The 24,803-nt window shown below is 45.6% G+C and overlaps 1 protein-coding gene across 1 annotated transcript; it reads right to left on the bottom strand.

Annotated features, from left to right (window-relative positions):
• Positions 1 to 21,007: 21,007 nt before the first annotated feature.
• LOC147982982 (uncharacterized) lies at positions 21,008 to 21,793 on the bottom strand. Its single transcript, XM_087539405.1, has 2 exons — positions 21,539 to 21,793; positions 21,008 to 21,484 (listed from the first exon to the last, which is right to left on the bottom strand). Exons 1-2 carry the CDS (start codon positions 21,791 to 21,793, stop codon positions 21,176 to 21,178), a joined length of 564 nt encoding a protein of 187 aa, XP_087395531.1. The 3' UTR covers positions 21,008 to 21,175.
• Between the last annotated feature and the right edge of the window lie 3,010 nt (positions 21,794 to 24,803).

Here is a 24,803-nt window from a genome sequence, read left to right on the forward strand (position 1 = left end):
AATTTCAGGGCCGGATCATGCAACGTAGTTGGCTTTTTCAATGGAGTCATGTCTGCCGGATCAACATTGTCCTTATAAAATTTCAGTTCCTCGGTGGCACAAACCGACTCTGCGTAGGCCGCATCTCCTTCCTCGCATTCCAAAGCGACTTTACGGCTTCCGTGAACCGTTATTGTCCCCTTGTGACCCGGCATTTTGAGCTGCAAATACACATAACAGGGTCGTGCCATAAACTTGGCGTAGGCCGGTCGTCCAAACAAGGCATGATATGGACTTTGGATTTTTACCACTTCAAACGTCAATGTCTCCGACTTGGAATCATGATCATCTCCAAAAACCACTTCCATAGCTATCTTACCAACAGGATATGCTGACTTGCCAGGTACCACACCATGGAACACCGTATTGGACGGTTTAAGATTTTTATCTGTTAGTCCCATACGACGGAAGGTCTCATAGTACAAGATATTAATGCTGCTCCCTCCATCCATGAGCACCTTGGTGAACTTGTATCCTCCCACCTGAGGCACCACCACCAGAGCCAACTGACCCGGATTATCAACCCGGGGAGGGTGATCCTCTCTGCTCCATATGATTGGTTGTTCAGACCAGCGTAGATAACGGGGCACGGCCGGTTCAACAGAGTTGACTGCCTGCCTCTGAACCTTCCGGTCTTGCCTGTCCAAGCTAGTGGTGAAGACATGGTACTGCCCACTATTCAACTGCTTTGCGTTGCTCTGGTAACCTGACTGTTGTTGCTGCTGGTTGTAACCACCCTGGCTGTTCTGATTATTTTGATTGTTATGTCCGCCCGGATTACCATTAAATCCTGAACCGGAATTTCCTCCACCGTATCCCGGCCCGGATCCTGAGCCACCGTCAGAGCCGTGATCATACCGGAAAGCATTAGAATTCTTGAACTCCTGCATAACGTAGCAATCCTTCCAAAGGTGGTTTGCTGGCACCTCCTTCGTCCCATGCTTAGGATAGGGCTAGTTCAATAGATAATTTAGGCGGTCCGGGTTAGGGTTGGGCGCCCCACTGCGATTCGGCGATTTACCTTTGCGTCGTTGGCCCTTGTCCGGCGTGTTGGTATTAGCCACGAAGTCCATGTTGCCATCCGCTTTACGCTTGCCTCCGCTACCATTGCCTGCCAAGTGATGTTGCTGACCCTTGGAGTTGTTGTTCCTCTTTCCCTTCCCTGCCTTGTCATCATCAGACTCGGGATCCTTGGTACTATCAGAATCAGCATACTTTACCAAAGCAGCCATGAGGGTCCCCATGTCAGTGCAATGGCGCTTCATCCTTCCCAGCTTCAGCTTTAGGGGCCCAAACCGGCAGTTGCCTTCTAGGGTTATGACTGCAGTGTCAGCGTTGATGCGGTCTGATGAATGCAACACTTGTGAGATCCGGCGCACCCAATGAGTCGTCGATTCTCCTTCCTCCTGGATGCAGGCAGCTAAGTCCACTATCGACATAGGCTTCTTACATGTATCCTTGAAATTACTGATAAACCGGGCTCGTAATTGGGCCCATGAACTGATAGAATTGGCCGGTAAGCTTTTTAACCAAGTACGGGCCGTTCCTTCGAGCATCATGGTGAAGTATTTCGCACATGCTGCATCATCCACATCAAGCATCTCCATGGCCATCTCATAGCTCTCCACCCATGTCTCTGGAGGTTGATCCGCCGTGTAATTTGGTACCTTGCGCGGGCCTTTGAAATCCTTGGGCAGGCGTACATTGCATAAGGCGGGGACAAGGCAAGGCACCCCCAAAGAACTAGAAGTAACACTAGGTTCGACCGAGATAGTTGGACGAACCGGCGTAAGCTGCCGAGTCTAATACTGTGCGGCTAACTCGGCCTCCCTGCGCGCTCGGGCCCGGTCCACCACTTCCTGAGCGTTATCAGCACCACCCGCCGGGTTGTTGCCGCGAGGTGCTCCACATCGTTCATTACTTGACACGACCGGTTCATCCATATGCCTGCTATAGCTCCGGCTTGGACGAGGGGTCAAGTGGATCCGGTCGCGGCTGTACGAGTATGCTTCCTGTTGGACCAAAGCTGTCCTAAGAAGCTCCTTGACCCGGCGCGTCTCTACCGCCTGCGGCGAGTCACCTTCAATTGGAATGGCCTCCAGCCGTGCAGCAGCGACAACGAGATTGTCCATTGGGTTGGAGTAGTGACCCGGAGGTGTTGAAACAGCCTGAGGTACAACAATGTCATGACGAGGCAGATCCATCAAACGGGGCTGAACCGGCGCGCCGGTCCCAGGAGCTTCCGCCCAGTTTATCCCCAGCGGATTACTGGTTCCTGCTCCTGGGGTGTTGAAAAGGTCTCTGGCCTCGAAAACCGAAGGCAAACGGGATCGGTACTTCCTCTTCATGACCTCATGCGACGCGTTCTGGTCCAACATGAGCCTGTAGGCTTCTGCGTCTAAAGCAGCCCGCTCTGTGGTCATCCTGGCATTCTCAGCTGCCAGGTCCGCCTTGGCCTGGGTGATCTGTTCCCTCACTTCTGCAATCTCCGTGTTGTGGACGTCCTGATCCGCCGGGTTAGCTTCTGCCATAAGCATAGCCAATGCATCAAATAGATCTGATAGAACTTGAGCCGGCGGGCGTACAGAGCCTCCTGCCCTGGCAGCCGTTGCCGCTGCTGAACCGGAGGTTGTCGCTGCTGCTGAACCGGAGATTGTTGCCGCAGCGGTCGAAGAATGAAGCACTGCTTGTGTGCCGGCCATGAATATTCCAACTCGGTTGGGTAGATCAGAGGGGTCTGGAATACTGTCGCCATCGGAATAGCCCCCAATCCGGCCATCTTGTAGCTGATATAGAGATTCGGTTTCTCCGGCTGATGACTCGTGCCGAAATACACGACGGTCTCGCCGCCAGATTCTGATCCATCCTCATAACCTCCTCCATGGATGACTCCCATGAAGACACGCTTCACGGCCGGTTTAACCCGGGAAGATCGTGCACGATGAGCCGTTTCGACGAGGTCGGTGCAGATGTCTGGCTCAGGGCCCGGTTCACCGATCTTGCCGATGAAAACGTGTATGCCACCAAAGGGGACCCGGTACCCATACTCAACTGAGCCGGCCTCGGGGCCCCAGCCTACATCGTCGATGTAGAGCTTGCCGCGACGACTCTTAGTCATCCGGCCCACAGCGTAGCCCTCGAGTCCTTCAAAGCGGCCCTCCAAGAACTTGAAACCATCGTGCGATAGCCCCACGGTGGGCGCCAACTGTCGTGGTTTTGTCACGGCAGATGTCCTAGAGAAAGGACTTAGTCGTGAGGCCATCACAACGGGTTAGCTCGAAGGGGTTAAAGCGTACACAGGGACGCAAGAGGGTTTATACTAGTTCGGCCCCTTCGATGAAGGTAAAAGCCTACGTCTAGTTGTGATGGAATTGATGGGGTTTCGATGACTAGGGAGCAAAACAAGCTTCGCCTAAGTCTCGAATTGTTGTCTGTTCTCCTAAACTGCCGCCGGGTCGTCCCCTTATATACACGGGTGATGCCTGTCGGTTCACAGAGTCCTAACACCGGTTCATATTCGTATCCGGGTTGGTCTCTCCTTATTCCTATCTTACAATACAATTTTACATACAGATGCCGGTTTATGGCTACAAGTCTTAAACCGACTACGGGCCCCAGGCCCTCATCTATCTTCTTGGGCTTTAACACTCTTGAGTTACTGATGAAGTTAACCCGGCCCACATAGGCCGGTTTACGCCCAGTAGTAATATCCCCAACATTAGGCCCCAGATTGATTTGAACGGGTTCATGTCAATCCTTAGCAAAATCTTCATCTTCAACATCTTCTCGTAGTTGCTGAACCGCCATGATGTCATCCTCTCCAGTTGCTGTAAGCCGAGGTGACGTCATCTGTCATAAAGAAAACATCCCTAATATCTCCTTGTTTAATAAACTCACAACAACCGAGGCGACAGCTCCGCTTCTGAAATTTTCGGTTCCTGGATTCACGCGCCTGACACCAAGTGGAAGAATTGAAGATGTTGCAATAAAATGCTCCCGCATGTGACATTCTCTTCAACGGTTTGTGCCCCGAGGAGTTCAACAAGATTAGCCGCCTCGAGATTGCAAAGGAAATTTGGGATACTTTGGTTGATATGCATGAAGGTACCGAGTCCGTCAAGGAATCCGAGTTGGATGTGCTTCAAAGTTAACTTGACAAGTTCAGGATAAAGGATGGTGAAGGAGTCACCAAAATGTACTCTAGGCTTGCTCTCATCACAAATGATATTGCCAGCTTAGGAAGTGAAGAGATGACCGACAAATTCACCATCAAGAAGATCCTTAGAGCCTTGGATGGAAAACATGATAATGTGTGCACATTGATCCAAATGATTCCCAATTACAAAGACTTCAAGCCCACAAAAGCCATTGGAAGGACTATTTCTCATGAGATGTCACTCAAGGACAAGGAAGAGCTCCACAACAAGTCAATTGGTGCATACAAAGCTTCAAGTGATCCTCCTACAACTTCAAGTGACAAGCTAGTATCCAACGAGGAATTAAGCCTAATGGTGAAGAAATTTAACAAATTCTACAAGAATAGAAACAAATAGAGAAGCTCCAAGTCAAGGCCATATGAATAAAGATCATCAAGTCATGACCACAATTGTGGAAGACCCGGACACTACTCCAATGAGTGTACGACACTTCACAAGAAAAGAGAAGACACTAGTAGAAAAGCAACTTTTAGTGCCGGTTCGTAAGGACCTTTAGTACTGGTTCTGGAACCGGCACTAAAGAGTGGGGACTAAAGGTCCCCCCCCCTTTAGTTCCGGTTCAACACGAACCAGGACCAAAGGCCCACCACGTGGCACGAGGCGCGTCGTGGTCTGGGGGACCTTTAGTACCGGGTTTTTTCTGATTTTTTTTTTGAAATAAAGCAAAAACAGCCCGCCTACTGGGCCGGCACGGCCTGCATACGACTAGAAACCCAACCTCTAGTTGGGCCAGGATGCAGGCCCGTACGGCCCAGTAGGCCCCACAGGGCAGAAGACTTGCAATAGGCCCACAAAGGCCTGCTTAGAGAGGAGCTCGACACGGTAGCCGCGACGGGGCTTATAAACCGGTGCGAGCTCCTCTCAACTAGCAAGGTGGGACTAAACATTGTGCACTGCGGGTGGCAGCGCGCCACCTTTTTAATACCGGTTGGTGGCTCCAACCGGTACTAAAGGGGGGTCTTTAGTACCAGTTGGAGCCACCAACCCATACTAAAGGCCACCACCTTTAGTACCGGTTGGTGGCTCCAACCGTTACTAAAGGGGGGGTCTTTAGTACCGGTTGGAGCCACCAACCCGTACTAAAGGCCACCACCTCGTTAGTACCGGTTCATGGCACGAACCAGTACTAAAGGTTCGCCACGAACCGGTACTAATGAGTGCCGCCCGCCTAGCTGTTGGAACCGGCACTATTGGTCACATTAGTGCTGGCTCAAATAGAAACCGGGATTAATGAGCTAAACATTTGACCCTTTTTCTACTAGTGAGACTCACCTAGAAGGAAGAGTAGAAGAGATGAATCACCTCATAGAGAGAGAATGAGTAGAGCTGGTCGTTATGAACGAAGAACTTCTTGAAGAAACAAGGAATCGAAAGGGAACTACAAGTCAACCAAGAGCTACTCTATAAGAAGACATCAAGCTCATTTTGCTGAATGGGTTTCCGGACCTGACTCCGACAACAACTCCGAGAGAATTTATCACTCTGATGCCGACTATAGTCAAGATGAAGGTGTTGCCAGACTTGTTCTAGTATCCCCCAACTCCCATGACATATTTGATTCACCAGATGAAGGAATTGGAAGATGCTTCATGGCTAAAGGCCCCAAGGTATCACACCCCGAGTATCTTGACTCAATAGTGGTGAGGATGATTTGCTAGGTGATGATGATTTTCTTGTTGATAAAACTAGTGATGTGAGCTATAATGAACTTGCTAGTAATCATGATAGTCAAGATGAAACGAGTGAAAATTCTAAGGATATTGAGTGTTTAACTAAAGAACTAAACACTCTTAAGTTAGCTCATGAAACAACTCAAGAAGATCATAGAGTGCTTCTAAGAACTCATGAGAAGCTAAATTTAGAGCATGAGCATCTTAAAGCCATCAATGATGATCTTCGAAAGAAGAGTCCCTCTTATATTGCCAAACGTGTTCTCTTGTCTAATTTTATGCCACAAGTTAAATCTACTCAAGCTAGAAACAAGAGTAAGAAAGGTTCTACTTCTAGTAGTAACAATAACAATGCTAAATCCAATATTGTTGCTTCTAGTAGTTCTATTGATTCCACTAATGATTCTCTTAGCCAAGTTACACTTGCGCAGAAAACAATTTATTGAAAGGAATTATAGAAAAAGTTGTCTACAAGAGCCTCGCCGGAAGTAAGCAATTTGAGGAAATTGTGTGTAAGCAAGGAAGGCATCGGAAGAACCAAGGTATTGGTTTTGAATGGAAGTTCAATGCCAATGGAGTTGAGTGGGAAGAAGATCAATATCCAAAGATGAAGTTTGTTCCTCAATAAAAGAAGTATGATCCCACTTCTTTTGAGGGAACACAAGCTCAAGATGATCTTCCACTATAAGACCACAAGCTAAAAGGCAAGGATAAGCTTCAAGAAGAGATTGACTCAATTGAAGAACCACCTCAAGCTTTGGTCAAGTGGGTTCCAAAGGCCTCATCAAGTTCTACCACAACTCCAAGGATTTCCATCAAATTGACGTGGGTACCAAAAAGAAGAACTAGAGAATTTTTTAGGGTGACTCTGCCAACAAACTTCACTCATATTCATTCATGGCAAGGAACTGTGCAACCAACTTCAACATTTTGCACTAGTTCACAGAGTAACAAACCCTCTTGTTGGTAAGACAAGGGACAAGGTATTCAATGCACTAATGGACATCATCATACGTGCATTTCACTCCATGTCTATGGATATCCTTGTATGTTCCTTGTGGGACTAACTCATGTAGGTATTGAAAGTGCAAAACTCCAAGGATTGCTCCCAACTCTTCATGGTCTACATCCACATCTACACTATCTACATGAAGTCATCATCGACAAAACCCAAGGTTAGTTCATCCCTCTTTGGGGGGATATCACATCTAGAGGGAGCTTTGCTCTAAGAATTGAGCTAAAACATCTAATGGTGTGAACACATAAATGCTTTATGTAAAAGTGGTAACCCCACTTGTGCTTAAACGATGAGTATGACCTATGATCAAATGTTCTCTTTTGGCTCCTAAGTCAATATACTCATATATAGATGACCTAGTCATCGCTAATTGTGTGATAGATGCTAGTATTGGTTGTGCATGTTTGACACATATTTCATTTGCTATTTTATTGTGTGAGCATGTTGCAATGCATTTTTCCTCATTTAAGGACATCCACTTGTTGTTTTGTTTGTCTTGGTTTTTCTAGCCAAGAGGATGTACAAGAATGCACAAGCACCTTCTCTAGCTATCTATGCTTTCTTTTCTCAGTTCTCTTCGTGCTACATCACAAAATTTGAACAAGTCTTTTTCGGACCCTCCGGGTGAGGCGCACTAGGTGTCACTGATCTGTCAAAGACTGAACTCCAAAACCGTCTGAATGTCTTTAGGTCTGGCCAACTCACTCTCATTCGGTCTCACCGAAACCATTTGGATTGATATGGCTTTTCATCTCGGTGCAACCGAACTAAACCATTTGGGAGTCACTGATGTGTGGAACTGAACCTTTTGGAGAGTGGTGTCTCCTAGAATTGTTAGGTGTCACTTGGGAGCCTCCAAGATCATGCGGAGTTGAACCAAGGAGATGGTAAGGGCAAGGAGATCGCCTACTTTGTGAATATCTACCCGACTGAGGCTAGTCCTTCGTGGACGTAAGCCATGGTGGAATAGACAAGGTTGCTTTTTCGTGGACTCTTCGTGGGTAGAGCCCTCCGTGGACTCGCGTAATCGTTACCCTCCATGGGTTGAAATCTCCATCAACGTGGACGTACGATAGCATCACCTACCGGAACGACGCCAAAAATCATCGTGCCTTCATTATGTTTGAAATCTCCAAACCCCTCCTTTACTTACGTGTGTAATGCCTTACTTTCTCCTGCTATACTTTTAAAATTGCATGTGTAGGATGATACTAGACTTGCTAGAATTGCTAAAATCTGCCCATCTTATTTTATCTTATATATTAATGTCTATATTCACAACGAGGTGTGTATGTGTATGTGTATATTTTTATTGAATATAACACCGACACGTACTTATTAAAAGCTATGACATTTATGTGTATATTTTCATTGAGTATAAAACAACATGTACATATTTTTGTTAGGTATACTACCCACTAACTGGTATCATGGTCAAATAACATATTAACATGTACACGTGGTTATATATTGGGTACATGTATGTATATACGCCCCCAAGTACGAGTGTTCAGATTATTTTTGTTTTGGAAAGAAATCATTGACCATTTACGATACTAGTGCATGCAAACAAAATATGGAAAGCATTATTTTGTCAATTGTGTGTCATGCACTAATGAATATGACTTACCATAACAGCCCTAGGTGCCCAGGCACCTAGGTGTCCCAAACAATTTACCTATATATGAATATGACTTACCATACCTCGATGTGAATATAGACATTTACATAAATACCTCAATGTTAGTATACACATGAATATATACGCATTCGTGTTATACCCAATGAAAATATTCATATAAATATATATAGCTCGATGCAAATTTTATTTATAAATACCCATCAATTTCACATGTTTTAAATATTCACATAAATATATATAGCTCGATGCAAATTTTATTTGTAAATAACCATCAATTTCACATGTTTTATTAAGTTGTACATGTACCCGAGATACCTACATGTATATTTTATTAGACCGTGATACCAGTTAGTGAGTATTATACCTAATAAAAATATGCACGTGTTGGTGTTATACCCAATTAAAATATATACGTGTTGATGTTAACCCAATGAAAATTTGTACGTGTTGTTGTTATACCCGATGAAAATGCATACGTGTTGTTGTACGTGCTAAAAATATTACGTAGTATTTTTCTAATTAATTATCTTGCATCTACCACACATGCCAAAAAGTACGACAAATAATTAGTTATAATTTCCTATCAAGAGGGGATAAATAATGACACGTATTAATTAGACAACCGTTATTACTTTCCATAGTGGTAACGCCATGCAAACAAATAGGAAAATAGTAATGCAGGTATGCATGCAAAATTTAAACACATCTTATCAGCGAAAACTAGTATGATCCAACGGCATCTACGCAAGGAGCCTGGGCACCTAGGTATCCCAAACTGTGTTGTCTAATTAACAGGAAAAAGGATGGGATACGTAAGTCTTTTCTTGCCATTAAAAAATGGAAAAACATTTCTTCCACCGCTCCTAAGGGTGGCAATTTTATCCATGTACATGGATATCCATGGATATCCAACCCGAATGGATAGGGTTTGGATATGCTTTTGTGTCCATGGGCAGCGCCCAAACCCGACCCGATTGTTCGTGGATAGGGCATGGATATAATTTTGTACCCATGAATATACCCAAACCCGACCCGATAGTATGACTTAATGGGGGAAAATCTGCTATCCCTGCCCCACGGTCATATGTCCCACAATAATTTTACACTTTTTTAATCTAAAACATGCATAAGAAATTACACAATCCCCATCGTAACTTTTTTTAGTTGACATTCAATCCCCTCTGTAACATAATCCAACACCCCTTCCCTTATTTTTACCTCCTCCTTAAATGACTCGTCATTCTCATCTGTTAGAAAAATACTAAATGATCTTAGGTTGTTAGTGGATGTTGATTTACCATAAGTGAAGCCTAGCCTACCACGAGGTGAAGAATGGAAGAGTTTATGTTAATATTGTGTTATGTCTTATTTATATGTCTCGAGAGGACCCAATGGATATCCAATGGGTATGGATATCCATCAGATTTGGACATGGACACAATTTTTCACCCATGGATTTTTTCATGGGTGGGCAAAGACTGTCTTCATGAACATGGATATGGACTTGAGATTGTTCAACCCGATCCAAACCCGACCCATTGCCATCCTTAACCGCTCTTGTACATTTTTTTAAGTCAGCCTTAGCTCCAATGGCCCCATCCAATAAAATGGCATCTGGCACGTCCGATATTTAGAAACAAACTAAAAAGGCATCCATCCGTTCGTTTAAAAAAGAGATAGACTCCTGCTGTACAAAAAGAGATAGACCACTTGCCTTACAACTCTACTGATAAAAAAGGGAAAAAATGGGATACGTGAATCTCTTATGCTAATTAAAAAAGGAAAGTATCTTATTAGGCAAATCACAGCACCTGTACATGGCCGCACCTTTCCAGCCTTACCCATTGAATTGTGAAAGTACGCCCAAGATAAAAAAAAACTTGCCCAACAAAGATGATTCCGTCCAAATAATGGCATCTGTCACGTGCAACGTTTTGAAAAAAACATCAATCCACTCCTAAAAAACATAGCGTCATTAAGAAAAACTCTAACAATAAAAAGGAAAAAAAAGAGAAGAAATTCAGTTGATGACCGTGAAACTCCATGAATAAAATCTTCTGCCGACCGATAAAAAAGGAAAAACATCTCCGTCGGCTCCTGTACCTGCCAACTGACCCCATCTCCCCTTCAATCCTGTTCTCCTACATATGGCCGATGTTAGCGATTTCTCTCATCGAAGGATGTCCCTAACTCCCCATCACCATCAAGTGCACTATCCCACCCGCATGGCCACAAGCGAACCGTAAAGGAACTTGAAGCCAGGTGATGCGAGGGATGATGAGAGTCTTCCTCATTGTTAGTGTTGCCATGTCTCCCTCCATCCATCCGGGCATTAAAGTACACCCATGTTTTTTTAGAAAAGGAGGATGATCTCCGGTCTCTGCATTTAGGAGATGCATACGGCCACTTTATTGATTATTTTCGAGGACCTTACAAAGTGTTACAACAATAAGCCCGAATCCACCATCTAGACAACATATGCCGCTACTCCTATCCATATGATGAAGGGGTGCTAGCTGGGCCACTACCCAAACCACTCACCTAATCCTAACATCAAAAGCCGGAATCCCCAGACTAGCCACATACCGGGTCTGAGGTATAAACCGGTCTGACGCACTCACATGTGTCGTCTCCACCATCTTCCACTGGTCCATCTCCAAGCAGATTGAGGTGCCAACCTTGGCAGGCTCCTCCGCCATCAACGCCACCATGACGCCAAATGACGACCATCACCTACGCTAGAACATCGCCAAGCAAATGGAGGGCTACCACAAGATGAAGATCAGCAGTAGAATAGATAAAACGACGCACACATTGCCGCCGCCAAACACCTCACACGCACCACAAAGTGCCCACCGTGCTTCCGTGAACCCCAGGCGACGCCTTCAAGAAGGAACGCGACGAAGGTACGACGCCGTCACCCGCAAGGGGAACTAGAGCTTTCGCCCAAATGAAAAGCACAGTGAGAAACGGGATAGCACCTCGACAAGGCCTCCAAGAAGGAAACCGATGCCCACAAGGCGCCGCCATTGTCGTGGACTCCGCCGACGGCCAAGGGTTTCCCCCGATCCCGCCCCCGTCCCATCCACCCAGCCAAAGACCTGGCCAGGGGAGCGCACGCAGCAGGAGAAGGCGTTGGACTTCATCGAAGCAGGCACGCCGGGTGACGGGGCACCCCGACCCACCGTAGTAGACGTCCACCGAGACCTCGCCACCCGCACAGCCGAAGTCGCGGACCACCAGATCCCACAGCCGTCGCCCGTCGAGAGGCCACGCCGTCCACACCGCCCGAGGCCGCCGCCCCGGCATCCACCCACCGCGCACATCCCGTCAAAACACGGAGAACGACCCACACCGCCGCCACCAGGGAGACCACACCGTGAGCACCCAAGCCGCGCGACGAGGCAGGGCCGCGTCGGCCAGATCCGGGCGGATCCGACGATCCCCGACCTACCAGCCGCCAGAGAGGAGCCGTCCCCGATCCAGGGCCGAGCCGGCCTGATCTGGCAGTCGGACCTTCCCAGGAGACCCCCACACCGGATCGGGAGGAGGGCTAGCGACAGCTCCGACGACCGACGGCCGCCACAGAGGGCCTGCGTCGGCGGCCACCAGGAGCTGGGGAGGCGGGCGGTGGCGTCTGATGCGGGGTGGGGCACCTCCAACGTCGAGGCGGGTGCGCGGGGAAACCCCCCGCCGCCTACCGCCGCGCGGGCGGCTGCCGGCGGCGGGGGGGGGGGGGGAGGAGGGGGCGGCTAGGGTTTCGCCCCCGAGTCGCCCGGAGCGGACGACCGGGGGGGGGGGGGGGGGGTACACCCACGTTGATGATATAAAAATGTAAATTATCATTTACGACCTCTTACAAGTTCTTCTTGGCTTTTTATTTGGGGAAGACTACAATCTAACCATGATAATAATGGATTAAATGGTCGATGCAACGTAGGATGAGGTGCACCGATGATGGTTTGAAGTAGATCATGTTGTTGTGGTAATTGGTAAACTAGCCATCGGAGAACCTACAGTGGGCAGCAAGCACAACTATTTATCTCTCTGATGTTGTTTAATTCGTCGTTGGTTCTCCAACTCCACATGCAAGTAATACCTATCCTGAATTTTTTTAATGTGCGACTCTATTTTGGATGTATGGACTCATGCCAAAACCATGTGTCCGATCATGATATAAATTGCTATGTACATGTGTTTCTATGAGCACACTTAACACGATTATGTTTTAGAGCAGTAGACCAAATTCAGCTGCATCGAGTGTGGCCAGGTGCAAAGTAGTAGTGGTGTCGTGATGCATACGCTGAATCACCTGGAGCGTCATTAGTACTCCCTCCGTTCCTTTATGTAAGGTGTATTATTTTTGACACGGTGACCAAGGCACAAAATTAGAGACATGTTAGGACGAAATTATCCTTGGTAAATTTGTTATTTAGTGGCAAGTAAATCAGTTAGTCCTGGAAAGCAATAGATACATGCAATCGACAGAGAGATATTTTCCTTCTTTTGCTACAAGGAGAGATACAGACAATCAGGAGAGAGATACTTTCCATTTCGCTGGAGGGCTGACAAGGGAATTATGAGGTATTAGATGAAATGCACCTTACATTCTAGAATTTTATCAAAAAACAAATACACCTTATATAAAGGAACAGAGGGAGTATTATGCATGTGCATAATACGAATATTTTTAAAGATATATTACATTGCCTGGCTTGCATGTGATTGGTGAATAACATGGATTCACATGATTCTTTCTAGGTGCAGATTGGTAATATGTATCTGTATATATAGTATGTCTATGCATGCCTTTATTTAGGCCTAAAACAAAAAGTAAAATTAGCTATTAAAGCATGTATGAATACATATAAATTACTGAAGTAACAAGAAAATCTAGACGTATCATGCGCCACAAATCTAGACATATTTATGATCACATTATTATCTATGTGATACATATATGTATATAGTATGGATAAAAATATATAAAAACTGCCATCCACGTTAATCATAAAATGTAGTCCATCCGTTTCTTTTTAGTCCGCATATAAGGTTTGGTCGAAGTCAAGTTTTGTAGAGTTTGACTAATTTTATATTAAAAAATATAAACATTCATAATATGAAATCAATATTATCAGATGCACCATGAAACGTATGTTCATACTATATAGTTTTAGTATTGTAGATGTTCATATTTTTTAATATAAATTTGGTCAAACTTTGTGCAGTTTGACTTTGACCAAATCTTATATGGGGAGTAAAAAGAAATGAAGGGAGTATTGTTTAAGAATTTGTTGGTTGAGATAAGAACTTAAAATCTGAATAATCTATGGTGATTATAGTAACGAGAACATACAACAAACTCTTTTTTATATATCTATATTATTTGCTACGATATTAGGTATGTTGGTAGAAAACTATGCATGTATATGTCCATTATTGTGTATAGAAAAATCAGATTTTTCACAATTCTACCATTCTTGCATGACAAGAAAAGAAGATATATGTTTTTTAGGCAGTGCAAGATGGGAATATGCTACAATAAAACACTACATCTTTATACCTTTTAGAAACTTATAGGTCACAAATACATGATATATCCAGCAAAACTTGCATTGGTAACCATGTTTTCTACCAACAAAACACATATGTCCTTACACTTACATAACCTTCATAAGGTAGCACATCCATATTTGCACATATCATCTATAAATTTGTGGTTGCTTGGCATCACACAATGACACTATTGATAAGGTTGTCACCCAGTTGGACGTAAGGTATCTAATCACAAAATAGTCTGAAGCAATGTAACGTTGCTTAAACAAGCATGCGTAACAATAATAACCCATATCAAATTATTCATATTTTTGTCCAATATTTCTAATTGAAAACAGCTTTGTTGTATCTGATACTAATAGTGCTAGCCCGTGCAGGTGCACGGGTTGATGACTAGTAACTAAAATTGAAAAAAAAAGATAAATTTTATTTGGTTAAGTAGTCTAATCAACCCCCTCTAGACATACTTTCAGTCCTACACGGGCCACCCAGCCAGCTTGTATGCCGGAGAACTGTTCTTCGGAAGCCATTGGAAGAGTGGAGAAAATGGGAAGGAGGAGATGAGAAAGCGGCGAAGGGGTGTGATTCTTGCCCGGCGTCTGGCTCGTTTAAATAGAGGGCGGATGGGAGGAGCTCGACGGGCATTGTGTTTAATGTCGGCCCGCTCATGAACGGACGTGTTCCTGAAGTAGGTTTATTGGCTTCCACATGGGTTTAATGGAGGGGTTTGAATGCGGCGAGGAAATGTGTTCAGTCGAGCGTGTGGCGGGCGACGCCCTCGACCAGCGCACCGCTTCAATAGCGGAGACAGCAAGAGGTCGTGTCCGTCCTGAGTCGCCTTCAATGTGGAGCAGCGTGCTTTACAGCGGCGTGAATGCGGGCATCTGGCGTCGGGTAGGAAGCGCGCGGGGGAGGGGGGCTTTTTGATGGGCCAGAGCGGTCAGAAACGGGCTTGGGATCTGTTCGGACTCCCATAAACCTTACATATTTACTCCGGTTTATAAAAGAAAACATGTTCGGACTGAGCCGTGAATTGATACAGAACCACGTTAGATGACTTTCGTGATATGAACATTATGATCCGAATGATTGCGAGAGGTTTGAAGGTCCGCGTTGGAGATGCGGTTAAGAGGCAGAGGCAGAACGGTCACGGGCACGGGAAGTAGAACGGGCTCGCCCGAAAACCTGCAAAGATGGCAGCTAGCTAGAAAGTTATAATAATCGCCAAAAGCCGAGTACTACTACGAAAGGGACAAAATTACTGTTCTGACCCATTGTGCAAAGAAAATCCCGATTTGACCTCGTTCCAAAAAAAATCGTTTCTGACCTTTTTCGGTGACGCCAAGGTCGATGGCGTCTGGGTTACGAAGCAGACGCCAGGGACCCTGGCGTCTGGCCCCTGGCCCGCACTGCCCACGTGCCCGTTGACCTGCTGACGTGGCAAAGGGGCCAGACGCCAGGGACTGTGGCATCTGGCCCCGGTAAGTGGATAACGCCGCGGGGCCAGCCCACCCATCCCAATCTCATCTTCTCTGGCGTCTGGTTCGACGAACAAGGGGCAGTTCGTCGCCCCTTCTCTCCCTCCCACCACCACCCCCCTTGATCTACTTCATCAACCCCTCAAACTCACAGATCTGACCCCCCCAAGCTTCTTTGAGGTATTCTCCCCCATTCCCTCCAATTTGTTTTTGTTTTCCCCTCTTTGGTTGGATGCATTATTCAACACTAGGTGATGTTAGATGAGTAGACGGTTTCTTTTTTTTAGGAAATTTTTTGTAGTTGATAGATGATTAGGTAGGCAGTAGATGATGTGTAGTTGAACATGTAGGTAAAATCAATTCTGTTTTGTGTATATGTTGTCCATAGGATTTTTTTTTTTGAATTAAGAGGGGTGATGAATATATGATTTGTGTATGTAAAATAGACTTTGGCATACTATATTTGGTTTGATAGATGATGTGTGTATGTGTAGATAATCCTATTGTTGGCATACTATATTTGCAAAAGATATGGTGAAATTTGGTACTCTAGATGATATGTATTTGCATATGTGACACCATATTATTTGACAAATTTATTTGATTGAGATGATGTTGGTATGTTTGAGAATAATTATGTGTGCATATGAAGAAGATAAAAATGTGAAGTGGTATGATAATATAGTTGAATATATAGATGGCAAATTTTTTTATGCAAAAGAGATGATGAAATTTGATTATTGTGTGTGACATGATTTGTTCAATAGAATGGCGGATGATGATTATGAAATTTATTTGATGGTGAAATTTGGTACTCTAGATGATATGTGTGCATATGTAGAAGAAAGAAATGATGTGGTTATGTTTGAGAAGAATGGTGTTTTCATATGGCATAAACTTGGAGAAGGAAATTGTTTGATATTGTTCATGTATTCATAGATGTTTGTGATTTGTTTTGTAGGATGGCAGATGGTGATGGTCCTTGGTATGACGGATTAATCGATGAGTGGGATAAGGAGCATCGTGCTCGTGCCATTGAGAATGGACAGGTAAGAAGCAAGACTAGGTCAATTTTCGTTGTTTCTCATTTGTGTTCTTGTATTGATTATTAAAACATCACTTTATTTGCAGCAAGTAGTTGCTATGCGCATGAGGGGTCATTCCGCTGATGACTTTGATTACGACCCGCGATATGAGGCTTACATTCGGAGATTGGGTCTTCTCCCATTCGTGTTGCAGTTTAAGCGACGCGCTCCGCCAGTGAACCACGCGGTGCTGACCGCACTTGTGGATCGTTGGAGGCCGGAGACTCACTCGTTCCACCTTCCATGTGGGGAGATGACGATGACCCTACAGGACATGGCTATGATAAGCGGCCTTCTTATCAATGGACAAGCTGTTACCGGTCGTGTCAGCGTGGGTAATTGGCGAGAATGGACTGCCGATTTAATTGGCGTTCAGCCCGAGGGCCCTCAGGAAGGCAAGGCCGATACCGCGAAAGTGAGGCATTCTTCGCTAAAAATGGTCAGAGGAAACACCAATCCGTGCCCTCAGGATGCCAATGACGTGGTTGTGCAGCAGTACGCGCGGGCCTATCTTTGGTATGTACTAACCAAGGTAGTCTTCTCAGATGCAACCGGGAACTCAGCCCTCTGGATGCTCTTGGAGCTACTCAATAACTGGGATACACAGTATAGCTGGGGTTCGGCCGCACTAGCATATTTGTATCGTCAGGTAAGAGATATTTGCAACCATTTATCTTGCATTTGTCATGCGCCTCCATATCTAACATGTTTGTTTGATTGCAGCTTGACTTGGCGTGTCGGAGGAAGGGAGATACATCCTCATTGTCTGAGTTTGTTTGGAGCCTATCCGTGTGGATGTGGGAGCGGATCCCGGTTGGACGACCCGAATTCAAGAACCCCCTCATGGCAAACCCACGGGGTAATCATGACGGGTTGCATGATGATGATCCATATCGGCGCCCTACGCTTGCTTACAATTGGGAACAAGTGACAGTCTACACAGGAAGCTCGCATGTGCGATACAAGTGCTATATGAACGAGCTGGACACCTTGACTGCTGAGCAGGTTTTGAGAAGTTCGATGAGATAAAATTTAGTCAAGAATGAAACTTGTAGCTAACAATGTATCTCTTTGTTTTGCAGGTATATTGGTTGCCTTATGTGGAAGATCGTGACTTTGATCTTAATGAGATGTGCACGCGTGATAGCCATCTTTGGCGGGCGAGGTGCCCAATGATATGCTTCTTCGCAGTCGAGTGGCACTTTGTAGACCGTGTGGCAAGACAATTTGGAAGAAGACAAGGTATTCAATTGAGGAGAGTAAGGAGGAAATGCTATCTCTGCATCGGTGAGCAAGCATGCCTTGAGTATGTAGTAGAGTATTGAATAAGTCAATGTTTGCTAATGCTTTGTTCCGTGCATCATTTGTAGGTTCGATCGAAGGAACAATCAGGATATATCGGATTGGGCAAACAAACACCGTGCATGGATAGAATTTTGGAATCAAAGAGACACACTAGTGCAATCAGAGAATAGACCTCACAATCAGTCAGCATATCAGAAGTATCAAGTGTGGTATGCGGATCGTTACCGGTTAAAGCTAAAGCCTGGTTGGACTCACGAGGAGTGGTCGGAGTTGGTGTCTGAAGACCCGGAGACTGCAGAAGGTTATCATACCTTCAACACGGCTGTGAGAGACACTAGAGGGGCTCACGTTGACTATGCACCGATGCATGATGAAATGGTAGTCTGTTTGACCTATTCTAACAAACTTGCATGCATCATGTTGTCTTCTTTCAAATACATAAGTTTGGTTTGTTCATGAATTGCAGGGCAGATCGTTGCTTCTGTGCGTCAACGATGCCAATGTTGCACTGAGTCATCCACCTGGTGGTGTATTATCTGAGAGGACTCTTAGGAGCACGATGGAGGTGTGATCAATATATTATAAAAGTTTCTTTTCGCGGATTATTTATTTGTATCTCATATCATAGCATATTTTGTGTTGTTGCAGAAGTTCAAGAAGCGGTTCCATAAGATGGCAGCAATGCTTTCTTGCCATGGTGCTCAGTCCAGTGACGTGTATGCACCTGGTACCCGCGCCAGAGCTAATAGACGGCGTTATATCCAGAACGATGAGGACATGGAGGAGGAGGTCCATGAAGAGGAGCCATCACATCAAGAGGAGCCAACACAAGATGAGGAGCATGAGTATGATGCAACACATCAAGAGGATCATGAGTATGATGTTGATGCTCCACAACCATCACAGGTTACACAACCGACACAAGGCAATGGTCGCTCTAGGAAAGGCAAAGCCATAGCTAAGACACAAGGCAAGAAAGGTAGAAAGAAGACATGGAATACACAATTCCATAGTCCGGAGTATCCTCATCAGCTTATCCCAACAGGAATGCAAAGATATAAGGCCAACATTGAGGCGGAGAAGGAGGCATACAACGAGGAGGAGGAGGAGGAGGCTAACGAAGAGGAGGAGCCTACACTTGCAACCATTGTGAAGAGAGGAAGGAGGAAGTGAGCTTCTTGTTTGGAAGTGCATGAACTAGGTGGCGTTTGTACGCATGAACTTGGTGTCGTGCTAAAAACTTCTTAGGTTGTCTTGAATTTGGTGTCTTATGTATGCACTTGGTACCATATGTATGCACTTGGTGTCTTATGTATGCTTGAATTTGGCGTGATGAAAAATCTATGAACTTGTCGTTTGTATGCTTACATTTGTCGTGGTGAAAGTTGTGTGAAATGTGCTATCTTCTGTGTTGTATGAACCTATCATATGAATATATATGTGCTATCTTCTTGTGTCAAACAGCAAGTTCAAAATAATCTACAGGGTCCCAGACGCCAGGGTCCTTGGCGTGTGGTTTCAAGTCAGGGGACCAGACGCCACAGTCTCTGGCGTCTGGGGGTCGACTGGAAGCAAAAGCAGAGTCCTGGATAGCAGAAACAGGGCACCCAGACGCCAGGGTCCTTGGCGTCTGGCCCTGGTGTAGTACTTTTTTCATTTTGTTCATATTTTGTTCTAGCACCCAAACACCTATAGTATGGAATGACATAGATATTTTGTTCTAGCAAACACCTATAGTATCGAATGACAAACATTAGTGTTCACATAATAGCAAATGACAAGCATAGTTATCACATAATCTCAAATTACACAAATAGTCTCGAATGAGAAGTTCATCACATAATCTCAAATTACACAAATAGTCTCGAATGACATAAGTAGTTCATGACCACGATGGTCCACGATAGTTGAAACGACATGAACATCGCATATAACTCGGTTTCCTGTAGCAATGCAAGTCAACAACCCTTTTCCATTTCCATTCTTGCAGCATTTCTTGAATCTTGTCATCATCAGTTATGTCAACCAATTTTCTTTCTCCGGGGCCATCTGACTGCTTCCTGCTGACGTAGTACACAAAATCCTCTTCCTTCAACCCTTGCTTCAACATGAATTTAGTCTTCAACCAATCAAAAGTGAGGTCCACTTCACTAACTTGCACAACACATGGAGAAAAGCCTTGGACATGAACAACAGGGCTAAGCACCCACTGAGTACCATTAGCCATCTACAACACACAAATCTCTTAGTACCTAACCTATGATACATTAAACCACGAGGAAAGCAAACAAACTAGGGTTTACACAAAACTATGATACTGGAGATCCTGAAACCAACCAATAAGTGGGGGTGTAGTTGATTTACCTTCTAGTTTCGAAATCCTGAAGATCCAACGGTGAAACCGGACCGATTTGTGAGAGATTTGAGGGGGGTTATGGTACTGGATGAGAGTGAGTGGACGAGACGGCTAGAGGTGAGAGTGAGAGTGAGTGGAGATGAAAGGAATGACAGGGGTAGAGGTGGGGTGGAGATGAATGGATGAGAGGGGTAGAGGTGGGAATCTTATCCACACGATATTTGCTCTCTGGATAGGATAAGGACCCAGACGCCAGGGTCTTTGGCGTCTGGCTATGCACACCCTGGCGTCTGGATCATTTTGCTCGCGCAGGTAAACAGACCCCTGTCTGATCTGTCTGATGCCCGATCCAGAGAGCATTTTGCAAATGTGCACACCCAGACGCCAGGGTTCCTGGCGTCTGGGTCCCTATCCAGAGAGCTTTTTCCCAGTTTGCAAATGTGCACAACCAGACGCCAGGGCTGGCGTCTGGTTGTGCACATTTGCAAACTGGGAAAAAGCTCTCTGGATAGGGACCCAGACGCCAGGAACCCTGGCGTCTGGGTGTGCACATTTGCAAACTAGGCAAAGTGCTCTCTTTTAAACTTGTTGCACACATTTTTAAACATTGGAAATCAAACAAAAATATGAACAAAGCATAGTTTGCACATAAGTAGTTCATGACCACACAAGGTCTCGAATAACAAGTTCACACACGATGTCTCGAATGACATAAGTAGTTCATGACCACACAAGGTCTCGAATAACAAGTTCATACATTAAACAAAGTCTCGACAGTTCATCATCGACGCCGGTGCCTTTCCATTTGTCTACTGAGTAGTACGGGGCCACTTTCCCTTCTTGTCACGTGCCTCGTCCTCCTCTCGTGCATCGCGAGCCCTTGCAAGTTTTCTTGCCCTCTCTTCTTGACGAGCCTCCTTCTCTTTGCGTGCCCTCTCTTGTTCACGCTTCTTGCGCTCACGAGCCTCCTTCTCACGACGCTCCCGCTCCAATCCCCGTGCATAGGACTCCTCGAATAGGCGCTGCCTCCGTAACCAATCTCGACGTTGGTCCTCTTGGACATCTTTTGGTACCTCGTGATCTATCCAAGTGAAGTACTTGCAAAGTGGAGGAGGGGACTACATATAAACCATGATTTTGTTAGACATATTTTGTATGTACACCTAACATACCGGTGGTATGTCATATGCGTTAGTTGGCCTTCGACGATCATGTGCATAGTTGGGACACACGAAAAACCTTCTACCTTCTGTCCATGACTTGTTGCGGTCAGTGGACACCTTCAGCTTGCAAACATCACCACACCAACATGGTGGTGTGGGCACATCCTTCTCCTTCTCTTTGTCCAAACTGGCCTCCATCCATGTCTTCGGCATGTCCTCTTGGTCTGCGCACGCCGGCCTCGTCCTAGAACCGGATGAAGCCATGCCTACAAAAAGAACAATTGTTAGCACAAGACATAAAGAGAGTAAATGCGTAAATACAGTAAATGAATAAATGCTAGGAATTGTATGAACAAATAATATACCATTATTATTAGATCAACCATCTGGATTAAGCAAATAACCGAAGGCCGATCCATTATCAACCATTCCTCTACGACCACCACCACCTCTAGCACTTGTGCTTCCTCTCCGACCACCACCACCTCTAGCACTTGTGCCTGCTCGACCACCACCTCTAGCACTTGTGCTAGCTCGACCACCACCTCTAGCACTTGTGCTAGCTCGACCACCACCTCTAGCACTTGTACTCCCTCTATGAACACTAGCACCTCTAGCACTTGTGCTCCCTCTACGACCACCACTACCACCTCTGACACTTGTGCTTCCTCGACCACCACCACCGTCACCTCTTCCACCTCGTTCACCATCGGTGCCGCCTCCACGACTTGTTTTTCTTTTTTTGGTTTTCTTATTCTTGCATGTCCGCTCATTGTGTCCCCCTTCACCGCACACCCCACAGTTGATAATGTCAGGAGCCTCCATGAAATGACCGCTACCAAATTGTTTCATGCCAGTGTATCCAGCCAGGTCATCCATATCACCCCTGAACCTCTTAGTTCTCCTTCTACCCTTCGTCTCCACCTTCAGAAGAGGGTCTGGCCTAATATGAGGGCCATGGTACTCAGGCCACTGTGATTGGTCCAAGAAAGGGTGAAATCTTGGCGCCCATGTCAACCTAGTAACTTACATGGAACTCTTGCATCCTCACGGTCTTTCCATCATTAACATGTATGTTTCTCACCTTCGCCGCCGTTATCAAATGCGAGCATGGCCAATGATACTTACTAGGCCTCTCGCACTGGCACCACCGAGTCTTCAGTTTCACCTCAAATGCATCACCACCATATTGTCTACCGTCTCGTGTTGTGCCACCTGGCTCATCAATTTGATAGATCATTTCAAGTCTATCGAATATGATAACTTGTTGCCGTGAAGACTTGCTTGCTTGTAACTGCAACCATTCATCAACCTTTTCCGGATAATCCTTTTTTTCACCTATCCATTTTGCAGTCTCTTCAGAATGCCTCTGAAAGTACTCATTAAGCTTGAAGAAGGTGTACTCCACTATTGCAGTCACCGGCAATGCACGAGCACCCTTCAACACATTGTTGAAACATTCTACGAGATTGCTCGTCATGTCGCCATATCGCCAACCACCATCGTCATGAGCGCGTGCCCACTTGTGCTTCTCGCTTAAATTCCTAGTTAAGAACTCTTTTCCCCCTTCGTTCACCGCTGTAAAGAGTTTGTTGTACCGAGCATCGAAACCTTGGGTGGTGAAGGCCACACATACATGGGTAAGGTCTTTGCTGAACTCCTTGCTCTTACATGCCCGGTAAAAGTTGGCCACGAAATGCCTCATGCACCATCTGTGGTGAAGCTTTGGAAATCCTGGAATAACAATGTCCATTGCCTTGAGTATGCCATGATGCCGGTCCGATATGATGCATACCTCCCTAGCCCCAATCATGTTGTGCCTAACATGACCCATGAACCACTCCCAGTTGTCTTGGTGCTCTGAAGGCACCAAAGCAAATGCACACGGCAACACGTTGTCGTTTGATGAGTGCGCCATTGCTACCATTAGTGTGCCCTTATATCTACCGGTCAAGAACGTGCCATCTATAGACAAGACCGGAAGACAATGCTGAAACGCCTCCACACATTGTCCATAACTCCAGAAGGCACGGTGGAACACTCCCTCGTGATCCTCGACCACATGAAACATGCCCGGGTTCCTATGTGCAATCGCGGCCAACAACCTTGGGAGCTGGTTGTATGCTTCTTCATAACCACCATACAACATCCTAATAGCATTTGCCTTTGCCTTCCATGCCTTCCCATACTTGACTTCATAACCAAATTGTTTTTTCACCGTCCGCATGAGAAACCTCACTTTCACAGTGGGATCAAAGGCTATGTCTTTCATCCATTTGTATCCGAGATACTCAGATGTGAGTTGACGGTGTGTCTTTCTAAGTCGTTTCGATGGCGGTTTGCATCTATGAGTGGTATCACAACTTTTCAACACCCATTCTTCGGTTTCTTTAAGCTTTCTTGCACGAACCTTCCATGTGCATTCCTTTTGCTCACACACCACGGTGTAACGCAACTTCGTGTCCGAGTGCTCAACATAAATTGGCCTATGGTTTCGAATGGCATAGTTAGCCAACCAAAACTTCAGCATAGGCAAGCTCAGAAACTTCAATCCTTTCTTCAAATAAGCATTCTCGTCCTCATTCTCCACCCTTGGTTCTCCTGGATCCGGGCATGGTGTTGGCTCAATCGCCGTCATTCTCATTCCACCGTCAACAACAGCTTTATGGGCAAGGCTGAGATCTTTAAACAAGTGAGTTCTTTTTTGTAAGCCCGTCAGCTCAAAGTGGATTTGGTTCTCCTCCTTTGTGAATCCATCCTCGTCCAACTGTTCAACTGGACCCTCGTCATCCGAGTCATACGCATATTGACACCTAAAAGGCAAGTCACGATCCCTGTCCTTTTGCGCTATGTACGCATCCAAGTCACCAACATCATTACCATGAAACCCTTCCTCTTGCTCTTCGTCGTCATCATAAACATCTTCATCCTCTTGAATTACTTCGTCACTAGCAATCACCTCAACTTCATTTGCTTGGCTAGTTGGTGGTTGGCTAGAAGCATTGGGGGCATACAACTCAACCTCATTTGCTTTGATAGATGGTACACGGGGACGTGGTGGGGGATAAACATTGGGGGCATCAACCACAACCCTATGCTCAACAAGTGGCACCATTGTCCTCTCGCTCATGTCATCCATTGGGGAAGAGACATGCCGGTTCAAATCAATGGTAAACCGAGGAGATTCAACCTTGGTGGCAAACAATTCAAGTGACTTGTCTTCCGATTGGGATACTTTTTCCTTGTATACATCCCAATGCAAATCCGAGGTGAT

Source organism: Triticum urartu, chromosome 2A (assembly GCF_056163025.1).
Source record: "Triticum urartu cultivar PI428250 chromosome 2A, HENAU_Tu73, whole genome shotgun sequence".
In the NCBI taxonomy this organism is placed as follows: domain Eukaryota; kingdom Viridiplantae; phylum Streptophyta; class Magnoliopsida; order Poales; family Poaceae; genus Triticum; species Triticum urartu.